Source organism: Dermacentor andersoni, chromosome 10 (assembly GCF_023375885.2).
Source record: "Dermacentor andersoni chromosome 10, qqDerAnde1_hic_scaffold, whole genome shotgun sequence".
In the NCBI taxonomy this organism is placed as follows: Eukaryota; Metazoa; Arthropoda; class Arachnida; order Ixodida; family Ixodidae; genus Dermacentor; species Dermacentor andersoni.
The window spans coordinates 31947261-31973328 of NC_092823.1; the positions used below are offsets into that span (position 1 = coordinate 31947261).

The 26068-nt window shown below is 46.5% G+C and overlaps 1 protein-coding gene and 1 non-coding gene across 2 annotated transcripts; one reads left to right on the top strand and one right to left on the bottom strand.

Moving 5' to 3' along the window:
- Window positions 1–349: 349 nt before the first annotated feature.
- Window positions 350–422, bottom strand: TRNAS-CGA (transfer RNA serine (anticodon CGA)). Its single transcript has one exon. It is a non-coding gene; the product is annotated as a tRNA-Ser (tRNA).
- Window positions 423–16096: 15674 nt separating this feature from the next.
- Window positions 16097–23945, top strand: LOC126519104 (uncharacterized). Its single transcript, XM_050168717.2, has 7 exons — window positions 16097–17659; window positions 17761–17886; window positions 18461–18620; window positions 18782–18945; window positions 19422–20626; window positions 21297–21397; window positions 22138–23945. Exons 1-5 carry the CDS (start codon window positions 17235–17237, stop codon window positions 19774–19776), a joined length of 1230 nt encoding a protein of 409 aa, XP_050024674.2. The 5' UTR covers window positions 16097–17234; the 3' UTR covers window positions 19777–20626; window positions 21297–21397; window positions 22138–23945.
- Window positions 23946–26068: the final 2123 nt, after the last annotated feature.

Genomic DNA, 26068 nt, shown 5'->3' on the forward strand with positions numbered 1-26068 from the left:
GTCGCGCGTGCGCAACCACCATTTCCAAAATCGGTGATGTCAGGCGAGAAGGCAATGGCATAAAGAAAGGCATTCCTACGAAATAGCACCGCAGATGTGCTCCGCTGAGGTAGAAGAAGAGGAAGTGCCGCCTTGCGGGGTATATATATATATATATATATATATATATATATATATATATAAACGAGAAGAGAGGGGGTTAACCGAGGGGCCCGATTTTTATTAGTCATATCATGAGAAGCCAACAAACACTGACACCAAGGACAACATAGGGGAAATTACTTGTGCTTAATAAATGGGATGAAGAAACGATAAATTAATGGAAATTAAAGTGGATGAAAAAACAACTTGCCGCAGGTGGGAACCGAACCCACAACCTTCGCATTTCGCGTGCGATGCTCTACCAATTGAGCTACCGCGGCGCTGTTTCCCCATCCACTTTCTTGAGTATTTATGTGTACTGGTAGAAACCTGGGAGTGTTAGCCAGCGCCACCACTCACAGACCTTGGCGGCGGACGTGGAACGTCCTTGTTGCCGCAGGCGTCACGAGAACGTGATCTTTTTGGGTGAAGGCAACTTGCCGCAGGTGGGTTCGGTTCCCACCTGCGGCAAGTTGTTTTTTCATCCACTTTAATTTCCATTAATTTATCGTTTCTTCATCCCATTTATTAAGCACAAGTAATTTCCCCTATGTTGTCCTTGGTGTCAGTGTTTGTTGGCTTCTCATGATATGACTAATAAAAATCGGGCCCCTCGGTTAACCCCCTCTCTTCTCGTTTATTACATACGAGGGTCTCGAATCCGGCAACATTGATGCCTTCAGGTAGCATATGTGGGTTTATTGACCGGTTGCCTTCACCCAAAAAGATCACGTTCTCGTGACGCCTGCGGCAACAAGGACGTTCCACGTCCGCCGCCAAGGTCTGTGAGTGGTGGCGCTGGCTAACACTCCCAGGTTTCTACCAGTACACATAAATACTCAAGAAAGTGGATGGGGAAACAGCGCCGCGGTAGCTCAATTGGTAGAGCATCGCACGCGAAATGCGAAGGTTGTGGGTTCGGTTCCCACCTGCGGCAAGTTGTTTTTTCATCCACTTTAATTTCCATTAATTTATCGTTTCTTCATCCCATTTATTAAGCACAAGTAATTTCCCCTATGTTGTCCTTGGTGTCAGTGTTTGTTGGCTTCTCATGATATGACTAATAAAAATCGGGCCCCTCGGTTAACCCCCTCTCTTCTCGTTTATTACATACGAGGGTCTCGAATCCGGCAACATTGATGCCTTCAGGTAGCATATGTGGGTTTATTGACCGGTTGCCTTCACCCAAAAAGATCACGTTCTCGTGACGCCTGCGGCAACAAGGACGTTCCACGTCCGCCGCCAAGGTCTGTGAGTGGTGGCGCTGGCTAACACTCCCAGGTTTCTACCAGTACACATAAATACTCAAGAAAGTGGATGGGGAAACAGCGCCGCGGTAGCTCAATTGGTAGAGCATCGCACGCGAAATGCGAAGGTTGTGGGTTCGGTTCCCACCTGCGGCAAGTTGTTTTTTCATCCACTTTAATTTCCATTAATTTATCGTTTCTTCATCCCATTTATTAAGCACAAGTAATTTCCCCTATGTTGTCCTTGGTGTCAGTGTTTGTTGGCTTCTCATGATATGACTATATATATATATATATATATATATATGTGTGTGTGTGGGGGGGGGGGAGGGTGTCTGTGTGTGTGTGTGTGTGTTTGCTTCGCCTCAGTGTATTTAGTCGTTATGAGGAGCGTGAAAGAGACGCAACGACGACAGAACGAAGCGAGGAAGAGACAACCAGAAGACGCCAGAAGAACGCGGCGCACGACTCGAGAAGCGGCGTAACGAAGATGCAGCTAGAAGTTGTGCCACGTCCCGGAGTGCCTCTTCAACTGCGGAAGGGACCGCTTTGAGTTCTCGAGAGCGTCGGAATGAGACGCTGCGTAGACGTTGCCTAGTCGTTACATTTAACCTGAACGGTGTGTCTTGTCGTGTCTATACAATAGAGCTAAACCAAACGCTTAACCACAAGCTAACACCACAAGCCTAGCCATGCAGCTCTTGCTTTCGTAATTCAGCTAGGGTTAACCAGAGCTAAACCACCAGCATTTTTTTTATTTTGCTCGACATGATTCGTGTATTGCATCCGTACTGAGAGTCTCTTAAAGGCCTAAATATAGTTAGACGTTGCGTGAACGCGCCCACACATAACATGACGTTGGCGAGATGAACAGCGTTTATAGTTTCACCGATGGTTCGACGTACAGGCGGACGCGGCCAACGCTTTTCCAACGCACCCGGCGTCTAGCAACGCTCGCTCGCTTACGTACGTAGAAATTTCTCAGTACTAAAAGCCCTAACGTGAGACACGCTCCTCCGTTCCGCCAAGCGCTTGCATGCTGCGCACGTATCGTGATGGCGCAGTACTAAAACTGTGAAATGACTTTGGTGAAGTGATGTGAAACACATCATGTTCACACTAGTATTCCAGTGTGACGGGATGCAGCGCACCAAACTGCACAAATCGCACGGAAGGCGGCAAAGCTTTTTACACGGTGCCGTGCGAACGGACGAGACCAGCCGGCTCCGAAAGTGACGAAGATATGCGAGGTGCGTTCGGCTTGTTTGCAGAGGTGAGTTCGGTTTGTTTACACTAAAGCAGCATTTATTTCGAGTAACACCCAGGTACGCGTTGATATGCGTACGCTTGGCATGAGAGGTTGTTCACTTATGCAATTTTTTGGTGTATAGTGCAGCGCGACACAGACGCGGAACAAAGTATGAAGGACACCTCCGTGTCGCGCTGTACATATACGCCAAGAATGTTAACAACTCGCCCTATTAGCTCTGTAGGTTGTACGATTGTTCTGAATACACGGCTCTAGAACAGTGTTTAAAACAGTAAATACTAGCACATAAATTTTGCCTGTTGCACCCTGGCTTCTCACTACTCTGTTTTAATAAATTTTTTTTATGTCGGCGTTATGATTTTTCATGCAAGGTCAATTGATGTACTGGTGTACATTGTCTTGTAGTAAGCGAAAACATCGTGCGCTCCAGCTGGTGAAACGTCTGTGATAGCGTCACCATTTACCTCCCACAATATGTTACTTCGTCGATCAGCCTTAGTCGACCTGAGGAATGTGAAATTATTGTTGTAAGTTTAATAACCGATGTGTTGTAGTAAATTAACCTGAGTAGTATGAAGAGATAAGGAAAAATGTGTTGTCATATTACAGTCTGCAATGTGTAAATAATTACTTTGCAACTGTGCCATCTTATGTGATTAGTGCAACAAAAAATTGGCTGCGGTTTAGCTCTCGTTAAACCTGGTTGAATTGCGAAAGCTAGCCTTTCGTCTACACAGTTTAGCGGAGGCAAGCCTGGTGGCATAGGAGGGTACTTATAACCATTAGACACACTGTACAGTGGAATCTTCTGTTCTCTCAGACTAGAGTTACAAGAATTGCACACTTTGGCAGTTTCTATAGTCACTTCGGTCCAATCTGGGAAGGCTTCAGGAAAAGTCACATACATGTTCTCACTCACCGTTTGCAAATCCCGCTTATGCCACAGTCGATTACATACACAAAACACACTTCCAAACGGGTTCTCGGTGAAGCGGTGGTCGAATTCGCTTGTGGCTGATGCAAACTGAGCCACCCGTTCGATGTAGTCACTTATTTGCACAGGTTCTTAAGCAGAAGCACACACATTTTTCCTCCTCCGCTTTTCAAGACGTTCGGCCCGTTGTTCTTCTGTTTCCTGGGCACTTTGTCGTCTCATAGTTTCATTCCGTCTAGCACGACTAGACTCACCAACTAAAGCGGCTCGCTTAGCTGCTTCAGCTTCTCGTCGTTTTCGCAATCGTTCTTCTCGTTGTTTCTCTTTTTCCTGGGCACGTTGCAGCATCTTTCTCTCATTCTTCCTAGCTTGCTTGGCTTTCGCCTTAGAATTTAACTGTTCCGAAGCAGTAGAGCAACTAGATTCAGATATAGACTCTTCGTCGGTACCTTCCATGGCGAGACTGATCAACCAACGCGTAGCGCACCGCTATTGGGGGCGAGGAGTTGCGGGGTCGCCATCTATCGGAAGCGCCTCGCTGGCGTAGTATGAGAGATCACACGGCGCGCTCCTGATAGGTTTTGCTGTCAGTGCTCACTGAAAACACCACGCGCCAGCTCTCCCGGACATTTCTGTAAGTACTTTCGAAACGAGAGAAGTTCTTTACGGTCTAAATAATAATCTTGGGCATACTGAAAGCACGGAATCGTTTACAGACGCTATCTCTTTACCGAATACGTACAGTGAACGCCACTGCGCACGGTCACCGCGATGGAGTCTCCCGAACCGGCTTCTTGCGTGAAAGGTAGGTAAACACTGAGAGCAAACTATGTGAGATATGTTCTTATAGTGTTTGTATAACTCAATGGAGCGTAATAGAATGAAGCCTCAGTGCAGCGATCGCACAAATTCGCAGCGACAGACTGCGCATCTGCATGCTTGTCAGCGCAATGTTTCGCTTTCGCCGCGTGCGCGTTTTCGCACCGTGCCATGAGCTTTAGGCCGCAGAATATGAGCATTTGACAGCATACAAAACCATTGTTCCGTGGGCGCAACCAGAGCTCTTCAAAAATAATTTCATTGTAGAGACTTCGACGCCTACGCCGGGGACTCTGATGTGCCCTCGCGACGACTCAATCTTTTTTTTTTTGTACTAAATTCTTGGACGTTTCGATGTTATTTCTCGAGTTGCGTCACACTGTATGTTTATCGGTGTTCTCAGCGTGCGATTTCCCGCTGCTTCTTTTTTGTAATCCAGTGCATTAATTCATAACACAAACATGACCATATGCCATGCTTGTTTTTAATGTGCTTCTTACCGCTCCCTTTCCACTCGAGTAAGCTTGCCAGTATCTATAGCATCGACAAGTTCATAGACCAAACCGTCATGACCTTAGTCGGGCAGCGGACCCGGACGAGCGTCTCAGTGCGCGTTTTTCGAACATCGCAGACCCGGTGCCGTAGCAGAAATCTTCCTCGCGTCTGTGCTTGCTGCATACCCGAGTTGTAGCCGATGACTGTTTGCCGGTTTTATGTTTTGCGAGCCAAGCTTCACGCAGCTCCTTGTCCTGCGGCTACGTGTGAGCAAGGCTGACACCAGGCTCCGTTGCGTGTGCCCGGCACTGCGGCACCGAGCAGTAGCCTGCTATGTTGCGCGCCTTCAAAGCAGACACTACCTATTGTAGTGATTTCAAGCGTTGCAAAGGAGACACTCGAAGCGGGGAAATCTCGCCACTAAATGAGGACCACAGCGTACGAGGGAATTTAAACTCTCGTTTTCAGCTCGCTTCGGCCCTCCCGAACCAGCCGACGCGGCCGCTATGTCCACGTGATCCCCAATAGCACGTCACGCCGACGGTGGCGCCAGCTTTTCCAGCGGTGGAGCCACAGGCCAATATGTCCCAGTGAAGTCGCCCAGGGGTAGCACACTCTCAAGTTCAACAAATGGCCACAGAGGGTGAAAAAATCGACCACACGGCGCTGCTAACAAAACCAGCATAGTAGAATCACTTCGGGATGCTTACGTTAGTTCTAATACTTCCCGCTAGAGGCGCCGTAATAAGCGCAATTTCATTTTACAAGCTTTCTCTTACAATTACCGAAGTATCTTTATTATATAAAAAAGAGGACAAAATTATCATTGCTAATTAGATACTGCACGATTTATTAGTAAGTTTATTGTTTCTTTGTCACTATAAATGCAGATAGCATTCAGCATCATCGATCTTTCACGTGGCCTCTGGCCTGGATTTAAAATTTTTACCGGTATTTTCGAGTGCGCGGCGGCACGGATTCATTCTTTCGTACACTTAGACTGGTTGCTTCTTTGTTGCTAGAACTAGAACATTGCGCTTCGATGTCTCGCGTTATTTAACTTGCGGTGAAGTGACGTGTTTGCAAGCGCACATGTAAGCCCGAAAGCTAGGTTTCGGTCGTGAGCCATTTGGAACACGGCTGCATCGAAACTGGAGCTGGATTCTGCTGCGGCTGACAACGGAAATAACGGTGAGTCGTTTAACACCGCTGCTTGAATCGATACATAATATTCGTCTCATTAACTTACAGGCGGTTACACGTTAACGAACTAGAGCCTGCATTACATATGGGCAGTCAGGATCTTCCGTTGCTGTTTCCTAAATAAACCTTTACTTGCGAGGCTGTCGTTATACAGACACAACCAAGAAAGAGAAAGCGATATCGGAACGCGCGTCCGATTTTTCATCTCAATGTAGCCGTGGCCATAGGTGACTCAATAGCGTAATCAATATACATATAAGACTGTTTTTCGAGTCCGCCCGCAGCTTCTTTCGTCTACAAAACTGAATAATTCTTTTCTAAAATGAAGTAAAAGTGCATAATTTAATGTACTAAACAGTTGGCAAGCATTATACATATTCACCCATATTTCGTACTTGTTGGTTCCAAATGTTCTTGCTGTTCAGTTTCGTTTACCTCAGGGCATTTATTCTTGCAATAGTGAAGTGGTGCATCACGTTCGTACAGAAAAATAATGCATTAGTTCTAATAGCTTCATGACTTTCATGCATTTGCTTGTGGAACCAGCAGTGTGATCTCTTCTAGTGTACAAATGAGCGCACAAATGTTCTCATTTGTGATTTTAATAATACTTCAGCTGTTGACATGCATTGTAGTTAGGCCGACATCAATTTTATCGACAATAACAATATTTATTTAACGTGGTGCTTAAGCCCCCTAGAACAGACAGTGTACATTTGCATGTGTTCTGTAGTCGCAAACCATTACAATATATATGTCACACCTTACTGCATTTCATATTGCAAAATTGTGGTTCTTCAATTTCTGATGCAGTCAAAATTTCTGTTTCAGACATGCAGTAATGAGGACGGCACCAGTATAAAGCAACACACTCCATGCGCCAAACAGAAGCTGCTGCCTGCTACAACAAGGCCATTGTGTGGACTTTGGCTGCTACTACAAGGTAAACAACACCTGGTTCAGAAATAAATAATGCTTGACATATGCTGTATTGGCTTGCTAGTCTTGAGATGCACGTCATTTGTTTGCAGCAGATACGAATGTTTTTTTCAAATTTATGGTTCAGTATAATTGGTTCGTACATAAAAGAAAACACTGCAAAGTTTGGCTAATCTGTACTGTATCTCATGTGTCACTGTTCTGCCCCAACAGAGTCTATGCCAAGCATATCTTCATCACAGGAGCTCCCATCTACACCAACAGGAAGGGGCTGGAGCCAAATTTGCAAGGCTTTTACACAATGAACAAAGAAACGCAAACAGAAGAATTTAGATATCAAGTCTGCAGAGGACTGTGTCAACACTGAAAAGAGCTTCAACCACCATTCCACCAGCACGGACATTTGGCCGAATCATCCAGGCAACTCCATCCATCCAGGCAAAAAGGACTTTCTAGAAATTCTTCATGTTCAGATGCACCTGCAACTTCTGACCAAGCACCGACGACGCTGGCCAAAAGAGTTCCATCAGTTTGCCCTTAATCAGCTTCCTGGCCATGTCATTTCCATTTGTGCAAAGTGTAATTTTTTTCTATAAATGCAAGGTCTTTTATTGCCCATTCTCGTTAGAGATCATTCATCCTCATCCAAACATAAAGGTCAACCGATTCTTCGCTGATACTTAATACAAGTCACTGTCTGGTAGCGTACCATATCTGTAGCAGTATCTTCTAGTGTATGTTGTCATGCACAATTCCTCTCCTGAAATAGCTGATGCAGCATCGGCATGTGTCTTGCATTAACATACGCACCAAGTGCTATGCACCATTTTACTTTTCTTGATGTTTTTAGCCTTCAGTGCTTGCAAGCAGAGTGGCTTCTCTCTTAAATGCAAGCTTTCTCATATTCCATATTCCTAGTCTCGTTGATGATTGCTCTTCTTCCTCGATAGCCCGAGTCTTTGCACAAGCTGTCCCACTTAGTTGTGGTCGCCGTGTTACGTTTCTCGGTTCTGGGGCCCTGGTCAGTTGCGTTGGTAGGCAGTCTCTCGAAGTAAGCATCTGCTCCTGCAGTCCGCACAGCAACATACACTCCCAGTATACACGCACTGTAACTGATGCTCTCCATTCATTCTTTCCTGCTGCAGCCATGGTCAAATTGTGCTTGTGGCCTACCTCGGCCATGATTTGCGCAGAACGGAGACCAGCATATGTGCTTACATGGTTCGAAGTAATATGAAGTTGATAGCCACATGGGTGAGAAGGCCCGCAAAAGTGGCTGTCGAAGGTGATGCCCAAGGAACCGATTTGTCCGTATTGAGACAAAGTGGGGCACCAAGTGCGAGCCACACGTTAGTGGTCCCCGAAAGAAAAGAAATGTGCAGGTTGTAAAGGAGTTCACGCTATAATACCGGGTGTCTATGTCGCTGTGTTGGTTGCGGCAGCAGATGCCTGCATCATCTGATTGCTTCGCAATGAAAGTTGCTCATCTTAAACGGCAACTGTCGGTTCAAACAGGTGCGACGCTCTGTCCAATCTGTTTGTACTGCTGGTTGTCGCTCGTTACCAGACCACCACGTGCGACGAAGGCAAACATTATGCCTGTAGCTACGCGGCTGAATGTACCGTAAGAGACCCGTGTACGTAACTGCTCACTGTTGCCATATGGTTCGTAGCCAATGTATAATGTAGTGTCTGAACCCTATCCAGTGATTGATTGCTGTTTAATTTCGCTGTTATCTCACTTGGTTGTGGTCGCCGTGTTATGCTTCTCGAATGTGGTGGCCTGGTCAGTTGCATTGTGAAGCAGTCTCTCGAAGTAAGCATTCGCTCCTGCTGCCTGCACTGCGACATAGACTCCCAATTTTCATGCACCGTGATTGGTGCTCCCCGTTCGCCCTTTCCTGCTGCAGCCATGGGCAAATTGTGCCTCTGGCCTTTCGCGGCCGCGATTAGGCATGAACGGAGACCAGCATACCTGCGTACATAGTCCGATGCATATGAAGTTGATAGCCACATGGTTGGAAAGGCCCGCAAAAGTAGCTGATGAAGGTGATGCCCACGAAAGCGCCTTGTCCATATTGAGACAGTGTGAGTCACCAAGTGTGAGCCACACATTAGCGGCCCCCGAAAGAAAAGAAACGTGAAGGTTAGAATGGAATGAACGGCTAAAATGCGGGGTAGTCCATGTCGCTGTGTAGGCTGCGGCAGCAGATGCCTGCGTCACTCGAATGCTTCGCAATGCAAGTTGCGCATTTTTAACAGCGACTGTCGCTGCAAACAGGTGGAATACTCTGTCCAATCTGTTTCCGTTGCTGGTTGTCGCTCGTTAACCTGACCACCACGTGCGATGAAGGCAAGCACTACGCCTGTACGCAGGTGGCTGAATGTACCCTAAGAGACCCGTGTATGTAAATGTTCACTGTTGCTGTATGGTTCGTAGCGAATGTATAATGTATTTATTGTCTGAACCCTATGCGGTGATTGATTGCTGTTAAGTTTCACTGTTATCTCACTTAGTTACGGTCGCCGTGTTATGCTTCTTGGATGTGGCGGCCGGCTCAATTGCACTGGAAAGCAGTCTCTCGAAATAAGCATTTGTTCCTGTAGTCTGCATAGCAACATAGACTCCCAATTTACACACACCGTGATTCGTGCTCCCCGTTCACACTTTGCTACTGCAGCCATGGGCAAATTGTGCCTGTTGCCTTTCTTGGCCGCGATTAAGCCCGAACGGAGACCGGCATACGTGTTTACATGGTCCAACGTGTGTGAAGTTGGGTGCAAGGGCCCGCAAAAGTGGCTGTTGAAGGTGATGCCCACGAAAGCGACTTGTCCATATTGAGACAATGTGGGACACCAAGTGTGAGCCACACATTAGCGGCCCCCGAAAGAAAAGAAACGTGAAGGTTGGAAAAGAGTGAACGGCTAAAATGCGGGATAGTCCATGTCGCTGTGTAGGCTGCGGCAGCAGATGCCTGCGTCATCCGATTGCTTCGCAATGCAAGTTGCGCATATTTAACGGCGACTGTCGCTGCAAACAGGTGGGACCCTCTGTCCAATCTGCTTGCGCCGCTGGTTGTCGCTCGTTACCAGACCGCCATGTGCGACGACGACGGTGAGCCGTTTACGAGCTCGCGTCAATGATTCCAGCGTATCTCGACATGCAAATTTTATTTCTGCTATTGCACGAGAATGTACACTGCTTGTCTTCTGCCAATAAACTCGCACGTTCTGTTCACTCGTGGCTTTTTTGTATGGGCGTTAGTGGAGGCTCTTTGGCCTCCTGGCAATTAGAACGCACCAGCTACGCCGCAGCCAAAGCATTGAGGCATGCCGCATAGCCGGCAAAGCAAGCACGGCGCGTACCAGCGTACGCGACCGGCAAAAAGCGACCATATTGGATTTTGCTCTCAAACAAAGAAAAGTGCGCTTCCGCTTCCGGATTGAGCAGCGTCATCTGGCGTCCACCTAAGTAAGTTCCATGCGCTGCCGCTGCTTATTTTCGAACCACTGCGGAAGGTACAGTTTCCCTTCTCTAAGTAGGTTTTTTATTCTATGAGTCGCCACTGAACGAGCGCAAGGCTAGGAGGTCGTCATATCAACGGAGAGACCACCTGTTAGGCGCGGCGCCGGCTCGGGAGCCACGGCACACGCGACGAGCGGCTCCCTTCTAGCTGCGGCGGGGAGCAAGCTCACGTCACGCGTCGTCATAGCAACGGAGGGAGCTGACGTCAGGCCACCTGCCAAGGGCACTGCCGGCTCTGATGGGACCTTCACACTGAGGAATCCGGCGTCTACAGCGAATGCAATTCTCCTGCCGCCGAAAACGCGTAGTTCACACTGTTTGCGCACCGCGCCGCCGGAACGACATACAGCGCCATCTTCCCTATGAAGTGCTAACCTCCAATCAAGCGCTGTATTTCCGGCATGTTCGCGCGGCTCGAAACTGCGCAGTTGTCTCCGCTCGCGTCGAGTTGGTGTGTGAAGTTTCCGCGTCTCCACCATTGCTTGGAAAGACAATGATGAACCCTGAGAAAGAGGAGGCAGTACTGCTAGGCCTGTTGGCAAGCACCTCTTTGGCGATGCATGACGCGCAGAAACATTCGCTGAAGAGACGGCGGCAGCGGCGTTGGTGGGTTCGTCCAGCTCTGCAAGAGCGCGAACAGCTTGGTCACGCCACGCAAATGCTACTCCTCCTGCGAGATCGCGACGTGGAGTACTACAGAGAGTAAGTTGAGATGTATTGTTATTCGTGACAACATTCAATCACGTGAACTTAAATACTTCGATGTCGTGTCTTGGTATACGCAATGTGTGTTGTATTCCTAGGTACCTGAGGATGCCTCCACGTATTTTCGACACGCTCGTGCAGCTCGTCGGACCCCAAAATCGGAAGAAAGATACGAATTTCCGAAAAGCAATCAGTCCCGAGCACCGGCTTGTGCAAAGTGTCAGGTAAGATGTCGGAAACACATGTACATGCAGCCATGCAACTGTTGAAGGCGTTTTGGCTCACTGAGAATTGTGTAACTGAAAACGTGCATTCTAGATTTTTCGAGTGGTTTCAATGAACCTGCCTCAGTGTCTGCTCGGAATTGCGTTAACTAAGTAAGATTCATTTGGTGCTGTGAACGGGATTTAGGTATGTGAATATTTTTAGCAGATGTTGTCAAAAGCATGCTTACATGCTTTTGAACCAGCCGACGCGAACCAGCCGACGCGGCCCGAACCAGCCGACGCGGCCGCTATGTCCACGTGATCCCCAATAGCACGTCACGCCGACGGTGGCGCCAGCTTTTCCAGCGGTGGAGCCACAGGCCAATATGTCCCAGTGAAGTCGCCCAGGGGTAGCACACTCTCAAGTTCAACAAATGGCCACAGAGGGTGAAAAAATCGACCACACGGCGCTGCTAACAAAACCAGCATAGTAGAATCACTTCGGGATGCTTACGTTAGTTCTAATACTTCCCGCTAGAGGCGCCGTAATAAGCGCAATTTCATTTTACAAGCTTTCTCTTACAATTACCGAAGTATCTTTATTATATAAAAAAGAGGACAAAATTATCATTGCTAATTAGATACTGCACGATTTATTAGTAAGTTTATTGTTTCTTTGTCACTATAAATGCAGATAGCATTCAGCATCATCGATCTTTCACGTGGCCTCTGGCCTGGATTTAAAATTTTTACCGGTATTTTCGAGTGCGCGGCGGCACGGATTCATTCTTTCGTACACTTAGACTGGTTGCTTCTTTGTTGCTAGAACTAGAACATTGCGCTTCGATGTCTCGCGTTATTTAACTTGCGGTGAAGTGACGTGTTTGCAAGCGCACATGTAAGCCCGAAAGCTAGGTTTCGGTCGTGAGCCATTTGGAACACGGCTGCATCGAAACTGGAGCTGGATTCTGCTGCGGCTGACAACGGAAATAACGGTGAGTCGTTTAACACCGCTGCTTGAATCGATACATAATATTCGTCTCATTAACTTACAGGCGGTTACACGTTAACGAACTAGAGCCTGCATTACATATGGGCAGTCAGGATCTTCCGTTGCTGTTTCCTAAATAAACCTTTACTTGCGAGGCTGTCGTTATACAGACACAACCAAGAAAGAGAAAGCGATATCGGAACGCGCGTCCGATTTTTCATCTCAATGTAGCCGTGGCCATAGGTGACTCAATAGCGTAATCAATATACATATAAGACTGTTTTTCGAGTCCGCCCGCAGCTTCTTTCGTCTACAAAACTGAATAATTCTTTTCTAAAATGAAGTAAAAGTGCATAATTTAATGTACTAAACAGTTGGCAAGCATTATACATATTCACCCATATTTCGTACTTGTTGGTTCCAAATGTTCTTGCTGTTCAGTTTCGTTTACCTCAGGGCATTTATTCTTGCAATAGTGAAGTGGTGCATCACGTTCGTACAGAAAAATAATGCATTAGTTCTAATAGCTTCATGACTTTCATGCATTTGCTTGTGGAACCAGCAGTGTGATCTCTTCTAGTGTACAAATGAGCGCACAAATGTTCTCATTTGTGATTTTAATAATACTTCAGCTGTTGACATGCATTGTAGTTAGGCCGACATCAATTTTATCGACAATAACAATATTTATTTAACGTGGTGCTTAAGCCCCCTAGAACAGACAGTGTACATTTGCATGTGTTCTGTAGTCGCAAACCATTACAATATATATGTCACACCTTACTGCATTTCATATTGCAAAATTGTGGTTCTTCAATTTCTGATGCAGTCAAAATTTCTGTTTCAGACATGCAGTAATGAGGACGGCACCAGTATAAAGCAACACACTCCATGCGCCAAACAGAAGCTGCTGCCTGCTACAACAAGGCCATTGTGTGGACTTTGGCTGCTACTACAAGGTAAACAACACCTGGTTCAGAAATAAATAATGCTTGACATATGCTGTATTGGCTTGCTAGTCTTGAGATGCACGTCATTTGTTTGCAGCAGATACGAATGTTTTTTTCAAATTTATGGTTCAGTATAATTGGTTCGTACATAAAAGAAAACACTGCAAAGTTTGGCTAATCTGTACTGTATCTCATGTGTCACTGTTCTGCCCCAACAGAGTCTATGCCAAGCATATCTTCATCACAGGAGCTCCCATCTACACCAACAGGAAGGGGCTGGAGCCAAATTTGCAAGGCTTTTACACAATGAACAAAGAAACGCAAACAGAAGAATTTAGATATCAAGTCTGCAGAGGACTGTGTCAACACTGAAAAGAGCTTCAACCACCATTCCACCAGCACGGACATTTGGCCGAATCATCCAGGCAACTCCATCCATCCAGGCAAAAAGGACTTTCTAGAAATTCTTCATGTTCAGATGCACCTGCAACTTCTGACCAAGCACCGACGACGCTGGCCAAAAGAGTTCCATCAGTTTGCCCTTAATCAGCTTCCTGGCCATGTCATTTCCATTTGTGCAAAGTGTAATTTTTTTCTATAAATGCAAGGTCTTTTATTGCCCATTCTCGTTAGAGATCATTCATCCTCATCCAAACATAAAGGTCAACCGATTCTTCGCTGATACTTAATACAAGTCACTGTCTGGTAGCGTACCATATCTGTAGCAGTATCTTCTAGTGTATGTTGTCATGCACAATTCCTCTCCTGAAATAGCTGATGCAGCATCGGCATGTGTCTTGCATTAACATACGCACCAAGTGCTATGCACCATTTTACTTTTCTTGATGTTTTTAGCCTTCAGTGCTTGCAAGCAGAGTGGCTTCTCTCTTAAATGCAAGCTTTCTCATATTCCATATTCCTAGTCTCGTTGATGATTGCTCTTCTTCCTCGATAGCCCGAGTCTTTGCACAAGCTGTCCCACTTAGTTGTGGTCGCCGTGTTACGTTTCTCGGTTCTGGGGCCCTGGTCAGTTGCGTTGGTAGGCAGTCTCTCGAAGTAAGCATCTGCTCCTGCAGTCCGCACAGCAACATACACTCCCAGTATACACGCACTGTAACTGATGCTCTCCATTCATTCTTTCCTGCTGCAGCCATGGTCAAATTGTGCTTGTGGCCTACCTCGGCCATGATTTGCGCAGAACGGAGACCAGCATATGTGCTTACATGGTTCGAAGTAATATGAAGTTGATAGCCACATGGGTGAGAAGGCCCGCAAAAGTGGCTGTCGAAGGTGATGCCCAAGGAACCGATTTGTCCGTATTGAGACAAAGTGGGGCACCAAGTGCGAGCCACACGTTAGTGGTCCCCGAAAGAAAAGAAATGTGCAGGTTGTAAAGGAGTTCACGCTATAATACCGGGTGTCTATGTCGCTGTGTTGGTTGCGGCAGCAGATGCCTGCATCATCTGATTGCTTCGCAATGAAAGTTGCTCATCTTAAACGGCAACTGTCGGTTCAAACAGGTGCGACGCTCTGTCCAATCTGTTTGTACTGCTGGTTGTCGCTCGTTACCAGACCACCACGTGCGACGAAGGCAAACATTATGCCTGTAGCTACGCGGCTGAATGTACCGTAAGAGACCCGTGTACGTAACTGCTCACTGTTGCCATATGGTTCGTAGCCAATGTATAATGTAGTGTCTGAACCCTATCCAGTGATTGATTGCTGTTTAATTTCGCTGTTATCTCACTTGGTTGTGGTCGCCGTGTTATGCTTCTCGAATGTGGTGGCCTGGTCAGTTGCATTGTGAAGCAGTCTCTCGAAGTAAGCATTCGCTCCTGCTGCCTGCACTGCGACATAGACTCCCAATTTTCATGCACCGTGATTGGTGCTCCCCGTTCGCCCTTTCCTGCTGCAGCCATGGGCAAATTGTGCCTCTGGCCTTTCGCGGCCGCGATTAGGCATGAACGGAGACCAGCATACCTGCGTACATAGTCCGATGCATATGAAGTTGATAGCCACATGGTTGGAAAGGCCCGCAAAAGTAGCTGATGAAGGTGATGCCCACGAAAGCGCCTTGTCCATATTGAGACAGTGTGAGTCACCAAGTGTGAGCCACACATTAGCGGCCCCCGAAAGAAAAGAAACGTGAAGGTTAGAATGGAATGAACGGCTAAAATGCGGGGTAGTCCATGTCGCTGTGTAGGCTGCGGCAGCAGATGCCTGCGTCACTCGAATGCTTCGCAATGCAAGTTGCGCATTTTTAACAGCGACTGTCGCTGCAAACAGGTGGAATACTCTGTCCAATCTGTTTCCGTTGCTGGTTGTCGCTCGTTAACCTGACCACCACGTGCGATGAAGGCAAGCACTACGCCTGTACGCAGGTGGCTGAATGTACCCTAAGAGACCCGTGTATGTAAATGTTCACTGTTGCTGTATGGTTCGTAGCGAATGTATAATGTATTTATTGTCTGAACCCTATGCGGTGATTGATTGCTGTTAAGTTTCACTGTTATCTCACTTAGTTACGGTCGCCGTGTTATGCTTCTTGGATGTGGCGGCCGGCTCAATTGCACTGGAAAGCAGTCTCTCGAAATAAGCATTTGTTCCTGTAGTCTGCATAGCAACATAGACTCCCAATTTACACACACCGTGATTCGTGCTCCCCGTTCACACTTTGCTACTGCAGCCATGGGCAAATTGTGCCTGTTGCCTTTCTTGGCCGCGATTAAGCCCGAACGGAGACCGGCATACGTGTTTACATGGTCCAACGTGTGTGAAGTTGGGTGCAAGGGCCCGCAAAAGTGGCTGTTGAAGGTGATGCCCACGAAAGCGACTTGTCCATATTGAGACAATGTGGGACACCAAGTGTGAGCCACACATTAGCGGCCCCCGAAAGAAAAGAAACGTGAAGGTTGGAAAAGAGTGAACGGCTAAAATGCGGGATAGTCCATGTCGCTGTGTAGGCTGCGGCAGCAGATGCCTGCGTCATCCGATTGCTTCGCAATGCAAGTTGCGCATATTTAACGGCGACTGTCGCTGCAAACAGGTGGGACCCTCTGTCCAATCTGCTTGCGCCGCTGGTTGTCGCTCGTTACCAGACCGCCATGTGCGACGACGACGGTGAGCCGTTTACGAGCTCGCGTCAATGATTCCAGCGTATCTCGACATGCAAATTTTATTTCTGCTATTGCACGAGAATGTACACTGCTTGTCTTCTGCCAATAAACTCGCACGTTCTGTTCACTCGTGGCTTTTTTGTATGGGCGTTAGTGGAGGCTCTTTGGCCTCCTGGCAATTAGAACGCACCAGCTACGCCGCAGCCAAAGCATTGAGGCATGCCGCATAGCCGGCAAAGCAAGCACGGCGCGTACCAGCGTACGCGACCGGCAAAAAGCGACCATATTGGATTTTGCTCTCAAACAAAGAAAAGTGCGCTTCCGCTTCCGGATTGAGCAGCGTCATCTGGCGTCCACCTAAGTAAGTTCCATGCGCTGCCGCTGCTTATTTTCGAACCACTGCGGAAGGTACAGTTTCCCTTCTCTAAGTAGGTTTTTTATTCTATGAGTCGCCACTGAACGAGCGCAAGGCTAGGAGGTCGTCATATCAACGGAGAGACCACCTGTTAGGCGCGGCGCCGGCTCGGGAGCCACGGCACACGCGACGAGCGGCTCCCTTCTAGCTGCGGCGGGGAGCAAGCTCACGTCACGCGTCGTCATAGCAACGGAGGGAGCTGACGTCAGGCCACCTGCCAAGGGCACTGCCGGCTCTGATGGGACCTTCACACTGAGGAATCCGGCGTCTACAGCGAATGCAATTCTCCTGCCGCCGAAAACGCGTAGTTCACACTGTTTGCGCACCGCGCCGCCGGAACGACATACAGCGCCATCTTCCCTATGAAGTGCTAACCTCCAATCAAGCGCTGTATTTCCGGCATGTTCGCGCGGCTCGAAACTGCGCAGTTGTCTCCGCTCGCGTCGAGTTGGTGTGTGAAGTTTCCGCGTCTCCACCATTGCTTGGAAAGACAATGATGAACCCTGAGAAAGAGGAGGCAGTACTGCTAGGCCTGTTGGCAAGCACCTCTTTGGCGATGCATGACGCGCAGAAACATTCGCTGAAGAGACGGCGGCAGCGGCGTTGGTGGGTTCGTCCAGCTCTGCAAGAGCGCGAACAGCTTGGTCACGCCACGCAAATGCTACTCCTCCTGCGAGATCGCGACGTGGAGTACTACAGAGAGTAAGTTGAGATGTATTGTTATTCGTGACAACATTCAATCACGTGAACTTAAATACTTCGATGTCGTGTCTTGGTATACGCAATGTGTGTTGTATTCCTAGGTACCTGAGGATGCCTCCACGTATTTTCGACACGCTCGTGCAGCTCGTCGGACCCCAAAATCGGAAGAAAGATACGAATTTCCGAAAAGCAATCAGTCCCGAGCACCGGCTTGTGCAAAGTGTCAGGTAAGATGTCGGAAACACATGTACATGCAGCCATGCAACTGTTGAAGGCGTTTTGGCTCACTGAGAATTGTGTAACTGAAAACGTGCATTCTAGATTTTTCGAGTGGTTTCAATGAACCTGCCTCAGTGTCTGCTCGGAATTGCGTTAACTAAGTAAGATTCATTTGGTGCTGTGAACGGGATTTAGGTATGTGAATATTTTTAGCAGATGTTGTCAAAAGCATGCTTGTCATAAGCAGCATTTCCTCTGCATAGGCGCCACTTCTTTTGTTTCATGGCTCCTGAGAATAAATGTTTATCTCGCCACGTTAGTGTTGTAACGTTGGAAAAGTTGTCCTAAATGTCGCAATAAATGATATATTCGTACGTCCAACCGCATCACATTTGATTTATTTGGCTTTGAGCAAAATGCAACCGACGTTGTAGCCACAGAACAGGCGAGGCAATGTACAATACATTGTACTTGTAACGATGTGAGTGGCTTCCCTTAAACATGCAGATTTTCCCATTTAGATAACCTTGCACCCATATGGAATTGTGCACACTCTCTGAATTTGTCTATATTCTTCTTCAGATTCTTGGCTGCAGGGGAAACGCTCCGGTCATCTTGCTTCAGCTTCCTAAACGGACGCTCGACAGCCTGTGGCATTTTGTCGTCGGTGTGCCAGGTTCTGTGGCACGTCCTTCGCCCTTTGTATGTTGCCTGTCCATCAAGTGCAGATGAGTGGCTACGGGTAAACACGATGTTATTACATGGTCTTCAATGCATGTTCTTTAATTGTGGTAGCACGTACATAGCTGATATGTCATCTCTGCAATGCTTGCTTTCCTTGATGTGGCTCTCGTTCACAGGACAGGGTTATGCATTCTCATCTCGTGTACCTTCATCCTTCAGATTGCAAGTGATTTCGAGGAGCGGTGGAACATACCCCACTGCGTGGGCGCCTTTGATGGAAAACATGTTGCCATCGAATGTCCTTCCAAATCAGGAAGTGAGGACCGCAACTACAAAAACTTTTTCGGTAAATCTCTGCTTCCCATCAGCGACGCCTGCTACAGGTACTTGCACATAATTGATGCGTTACTGGTACTAGAATTAATCATGGCCAGCACAACCTGGTACAATTAGGCTCATTGTGACGTAGAGTTCAACAGCATATTGAAGATTTCTTTTTAGTGAAAGGCTAGTGCTTAGGTTTAGGTGGATAGTAAAGAGCCCCGGCTGATCAAAGTTAATCCGTGGTCACTGACCACGGCGCGCCTTGTAATGATATTCAAGTGTTTACATACAAAACCCCAGAAATTATATTTGAGTATAAGGTAGTATGTTTGCTTATATGTGTATGTGCAATTATTGCAAAAAGTGTGCATTTCGTTAAAAATATAAAAGAAAAGGACACCTTACTTAATGTACGCTGCAAAGTTGTAACCTTGCTTTTGTGTTACATAGCTTCTTTTCCTTAGCCTCTACTTTGTAGACAACCTATCAGGTTCAAAAATTAGAGTTTAAAGAGGAGTGTTTTTGTTTTCTTCAGACTTCTGTACGTAGAAATAGGTCACCATGGCAGCGACTCAGATGGTGGTGTGTTCAGCCGAAGTAGGCTACAAGAGGTCATTCTTTCCAACAAGCAAGGATTCCCCCATGATGCACCATTGGGCAACGTTGGCAATATTCCCGTCTACCTGGTGGGAGAAGTGTTTCCCCGTAAGACATACATGATGCGGCCGTATCCCAGGAAAAGCAAGTTTAACCTTTTCATTACTGTGCATACTCGGCAGCATTGTTTTAATTATACTTACTTAAAACTGTTTATTTTCCTAATTCACAGAAAAATGAACAGCTCAAAACACATTGTGATTGCATTGCCCGTCAAACACCTGATTGAATAAGTTCACAGACAGTGCTTATAGAATGTGGGTACTTCAAAAAAGGAATTGAGCTTCATATGATCACATAGACCTTGAAGGTGCAATTTGCTCAGCATCTTTGTCTTGCTGCAAAGGTGCTACCCCTTAGTGGATGCGGTTTTCACTGGATGTGTGCATATCGCCCTGTAAATATACAACATACAAACGTGTGAGTTAGCATAATCGTAATTTTTTTCCAATAGAGTTGCCTGAAGCACTTCATTGACATATTTCTACTTTTGTTTCGAAGGCCATTTCTATTCTTTTTCTCCTTTCCTGAGGAAGCATTTTCTTCATACATAACCAATACAGTAGTACAAAAGCAAGTAAAGATGCCCATACCGTGCTTCCGCCTTGTTGCTTGGACATTGTCACTGCTGTTACAGAAAATTTTGTTTTTGCAGCACAATATGTGCTTAACTTGTCATGCAGGTATTCACCCATTTTTGCCTGCTAGCACAGAGGAGCAGCCATTAGAAGGTGATTCTTCATCAAGCCACTTTGTCGAGACCCACAAAAAAAGAACCTTCAACTACCGTCTCAGCAGAGCCCGTCGTGCCACAGAGAATGCCTTCGGCCTAATGGCACAGAGGTGGCGCATCTGCGCCGCCCGTTCAATGCTAAGGACGAAAATGTGAGGATTATCTCTGCTTGCGTAGTTCTGCACAACTTCCTGCTCAAAGAGTGGTCCACTTCCCTATCCGAATATTGCCCTCGTGGAACAGCTGACCATGTAGACTGGCAGGAAAGCATCAGTGAAGGCAGCTGGGGGGCCGAGGACAGCAGCAACAATGCACTGCCACCTCTGTAGCACAGGCTGTCACTCAACCAGGTAATGAAGTTTTCATGCGGCACGTTAAATGGAAGTATCCCTAAACATATGAAATGGGTGTTTGCATTACCCAAACGTTATGAAATGAAAGCAACACATGCATCCCTTGTTGATGATTAGCAATAGAAATGCAAACAATAATTGTTCTTGTGACATGTGTGCAACTGTTTTAAATGTTAATATGACAATTTTGTTTCATGTGGTCTGCTTATATAATCTGTGACTATCATCTGTGAGGTTTCTCTAAGCACATTATCAGACACACGTAGTGAAATTCTCGCTCCAATCAACAGTGCCAAATTGCCTGACAACACAGTTTGTCTTGTAATCATTGCACACGTGTTGCGAATGAATAGAAACTTTCGCTATGGCTATTGTGCTGCCCGCAACTTCCTAGGCAATGGCTACCAAGAAGCCGCACTTCACGTGGAGGTGTACACAGCAGTTATGCTACAATGTTGTCATTCAAAGTTCCCACTCAGTGGTTTTCTTCAAGGGTCAATATCACTAGCATTATTTTCACATAGGCAACCTATTGAATAGTGCATCAGCAAAATACATGATTATGGAGAAGTTTCCAGGCAGCATGCAAAATCATGCCTTTGGGTAGTCCACTGCCCGCTACTGCTACTCCAGCATATGTATAATTGCGTGGTACTTCTTTCTTAAGAGCTGCCGACAATATGCGGGACGACCTTGCCAAGTAGTTCCTCACTGATGGCCAGATCCCTTGGCAAGAGTCCATGATCATGGACAGAACGTTGTACAGTGGTGAGTAAAAAGTTTATTGGCATACTGAGGGTCCTTCTATGTGGTGAAATTCAGCAACGAAGCTAATTTTCACATATGTCCCTTTGCTGCTTCGCTTCCATCACTTTCTCGTGCATAACTTTTTGTAGCGCCGTTATTGCGTCTATCTGCTGATGCATATTAAGTAGACGCAGCTGTTGTGCGATTGTCATACTGAAGAAGTACGGTAGGTCGTGCGCTTCTTTCGTTGACTGGGAAGCTTTTACTACACGCAATTGATGTAGACACTCTGAGGCAATGTCGACATGTGACACTGATTGTGCAGATCTGAAAAAAAAATAGAAAAATGGTGTATACTTGAGCAACGTAATCCTCACACTGTGTGTGCCCTTATCTTACCTGGAATCAGTGGTTGACATTCTGGGGATCTTCCGTGGCCTGTTCGTCCAGAGGAGAAAATTTAAGTTTACGTTGTCAATCACAGGCTGTGCTACAAAGTCGCATAATATCTGTGCAGAGCATAGCATGCATGCACGCGGACGTTTTAAGTGATCCTAATGCGACTACTTGCCTTTCAGCATGAAACGCAGTATCTTGCTCTGTTTCCCCGCTGTATCTTGACCTGCAGCAGAAATTGCTGTTACCACATATAGATTGCACTGAACCTAAACATATAGAATGAATTCAAGCTTATTTCCGGGGATTTTCAGGTCAACACTCTTAAAAAGATTACTCTCACCTATCTGGTTCGATGACTGCAGGTGTCACGCAACGTGGCGACGATCCTGCTCCAGAAAGCTTGTCCACGGAACTTGCATCATAAATGGGATCCTCCAGCTGGCTTGGCTCGAGGACCTCCGTGCTGCTTTCCCTGTTTGTGCTTTGTCGATGCACGACTAATGTTCTGTGTTGTGTCATTCACCAAAAAAAGCACGCGAAACACTTTTGAACTTCAAATATTCCTCACAGCTTTGTAGAATGTTGTTTCCATGAAATGAACATGAACAGTTACTTTATTAAAGCCACGCAAAATTACGTAGGGCAACTTGAAAAATAAGATCTTTCAGTGGAATTTTCCAAATGAGTGCCATGCAGTGAGGAAAATACCTACTGAAGCCACAATACATTGAACTCAGTGCAATTTCAGTGCAGTTATTTGGTTCTGTTGACATATGAGTCCATTTACCCTTTTAGGAGGAAAGACGAGCTAATCTCGTGGAGCGCATAATTGCAAAGGAAGATAAACCACGAGACTAGCTCGTTCAGTGCTTCGTTGTTATCCGTGCAGATATGCAGATACCTTCTTCCAGAAGGTATGCATGCGTTTTATGCTTCTATGTAATAGCACATAATGCGAGGACCTGCTGAAGAGTAATGTTCACAGTGCAGACTCCATTTTGTTGCTTTGCATCTCCATGAAAATGGGATCTAATGTGGTACAAGTGCGCGCTTCAAGTCGCGATGAGAAGGAAACAAAATGTGTGGAATGTTTCCAGCCAGAGAGATTGAATTGGCCTTGGGCAACAAGGTCTGCCTTGTTAAACATTAAAAAATTATCCTTTCATAGTATCCTACACCTTGCCGACAAACCTTCTGTGCTGAAAAGTAAACGTGGTTATTGTTAGACTTTGTCCTCTTCAGCTGCAGGCGATATTGAACTGGCATCAGACAACACGGGTGTGCAGTAAAATCCCTTTTCAGTTGAGTGGATAATATTTTGTTTCAAGTAAGCTAAACCGGTTTGACGAAAAGTTCCTGCACATCGTTGCTTTTTATCACCACTAAAATTGTTTGCCCGGATAGAAAAAATTCGGGCTTCATTGCAAGCTTTCTCTATCTTTTTTTTTTTTTGTCCAAGTGCTGTGAGCCTTCCAACTTACCCTTCACGGCTCGGGAAAGCAATATTTGTGCAGATGCTGAAAAAATATTTAAAAAGACATGATACTTACGTTTACCACGCCATGGGTTACGCAAATCATTTCATAGCCAACTTCGAAAATATGCTACTGTTATTATTCATCATGCAAAAGTCATCTAGTAGTACTTCGCTATTCATTCGCGATTGTTACTGCATGTGTAGCTCATCAGAGCCGTTGCTCATTAAGTGTTTATATTATGCAAAAGTGAGGACGTGGCCAACATATCAATACGAAATATTAAGCTTTGCCATCGCATCATGTGTGCATGTTGCTCAGGAGCCCGAAAAGTAACTGCATGACTATTGACACATGTTCACATCGCCACTTATATGAAGGTTATTCGTCAATCTTTGCACAGTTACTTACAATTCTTTCCTTTACTTGGTCACAATGTTTATTCTCTGTGCACACTGTGCCATCACTTGTGTACTACTGTTGTACTTTTATGCCAAGCCATTCATTTTTTCCTCCGTTGCAGTGCATTCAATATGCGTTTTGCTCGCAAATTAATTGGCCAACTGTGTATGTAAAATAGAGACCATTTTGTGTCTACAGGATGTATACATGTGTTTTCTTTTGTTGTAATTATTTTGTTCATATCCTACTTGTAATTGACTGAAATTGAAGTAATAAAAGTAGACCAAAACAGTCATGCTGAGCTTACATCAGTTCTTGCATCACCGGGTCCACTGAAGAAAACATTGCTTCGAAGTGAACCCACTTCACTGTCGGCACGTCAGCCGCACGTACTCCACTTCTCATAGAGTCCTTTGTTTTGTTCCGATGCTTCTGGAACGTGTCCTGTAAGTTATTAAATTTGTTTTGAGATGCCATTACTGCAATAATTTAGATTTTTATTGACTCATGCATGCGGAGGTGTATCTGCGGTCAAGAATGTAATTAGCCATTCACAAATGAAATCGTAACACTTCCTTATATCGGCATCGTTAACATTTACTGCATGCACTCTTATGCCAATAAATAATGTAGTGGTGGAATACTATGTGTGCAATGTTAGGCTACACAATCACTGAAGATTACTTTCCTTGGAGAATATATATTTTAAAAAAGCTGACTAATGCAAAATACCATAGTGCACAATGTAATTATATTGCCCTATGTCTCGCCTGCCAAATGTCTCGTTCGACGGTGCGCCCGGGTCAAGGCATCTCTTGACCACTCGCGAACGCGAAGAGCGCCGAGAGGCATTAGCATCGGAAATGCTAATGCATTACATTCAGAGAATGTAAACAGCGCAGTCGGCGCACTTGTGCACTCGGCTGGCAGGCTGTCGAACAAAAACAAACGCGTTCGCTAGCCGAGCAACAAGTGTTGCGACTTTTTGGTGGACGACTTCAGAAATCTTCTGATACCCTAGCCCAAGGCTCTGGCATCACAACGCGCAGCTGGTACTGGTAAATGATCAAGAAACAAAGATCGCAGAACACGGATTTACCACTCAACCCAAGCTCGCGACCGATCTTGTGCCATAAGTCGTCCTTTAGCACGTTGTCTTTGTGCTTCAAGTGGCGCTTATCGTAAAGAACTGGGTGGTTGCGCACCACTGTGATTAACATTTCCGATGTGGATGTCGCGGTGGACTTTGATGACTGCGACGACTGCGACATGACGTGAGACTCGGCCGCCATCTTTGGAAGTTCTGTTTCGCGCTCCCCGATTGGTCGGCTCCACGCGGCGGCGAGGCAATCCGGCGGCAGCTGCCGCAAAAATCAGTACTAGAGCGATCGGCGCGAAAGGGGCTATTCCGGCGGATCTCGCCGCTGCCGAACTGGGTTCCGCGCCGCTCCAGACGCCGAATGTCTCAGTGTGAACGAGCCATGAGGGGGCCACGGCATACGCAACGAGCGATTAGACCTGGCGTAGTATTGCTTTCGCACTAAAAAGATGCAGATCCCAAGCACTGCGGGAATCGATGTAAGCGATGCTTTCGGGGCTGTTTGCGTTCATTGATGGTATCTGGCGGTGACGTTCATGGCGTACGAGAGTCGTGATATAATGTGAAATGTTACCTTGCGTGTACCACTTGTGCTTGTCCACGTAGTACACAGAGCAAACGGAGAGACGTGTTTGCTTGAGGCGTTGTTGTGATCCGTTGTTCGTAGCCAGCGGATAGGTTGGCACTTTCGCGGGCTCACACGGCGCATACCATCGTGACAGAAGCGTTATGCTAAATGGCCGCTTACGTAGAGTCGTCCTGACGCTATGACGCCGGCACAATGGTAAGCAAGGGCTCGTGAATGGAGAAGTACGAAACATGGTGCTGAGCGTTGACCGTCTGAATTCCCCTTGCAAATACCTGATCGAGTGCATCAACAGTTCTGCAAGTTGATAAGGGTGTGCTGGAGTCGCAGCTCACAAGGCGCACACCGAAGATCTCTGGCATAAACGTTGGCAGCCAGTAATTTTCGGGTTTCCTCAAATCGACGTTAAGTCCCCGGTGAACACCAATGGCATTGTAGAGTGTCTTAGTTGAGCGTCTTTACGGTACGCTTCGCTCCGAGTTGCCCCGCTAAGCCACACCGCAGCGGCGGGCGATTTTCACGTTTTAGTTATGCGTTTAGCGTAGCCGAGTGGACCTTTCGTAGTTGCAGCACCCCCTGGCTGAATTCTGGGCAATTAAAGAAAAAAAAACACTCATTAATCACTTTTCACTTGATTTCATTTTTATTTCCTTAAAGACGCCCGGGGGGTACTACATAAGAGGTGCTTTTTTTTACGCAGAATATTGTTGACACAACGATCAGTGCAATGT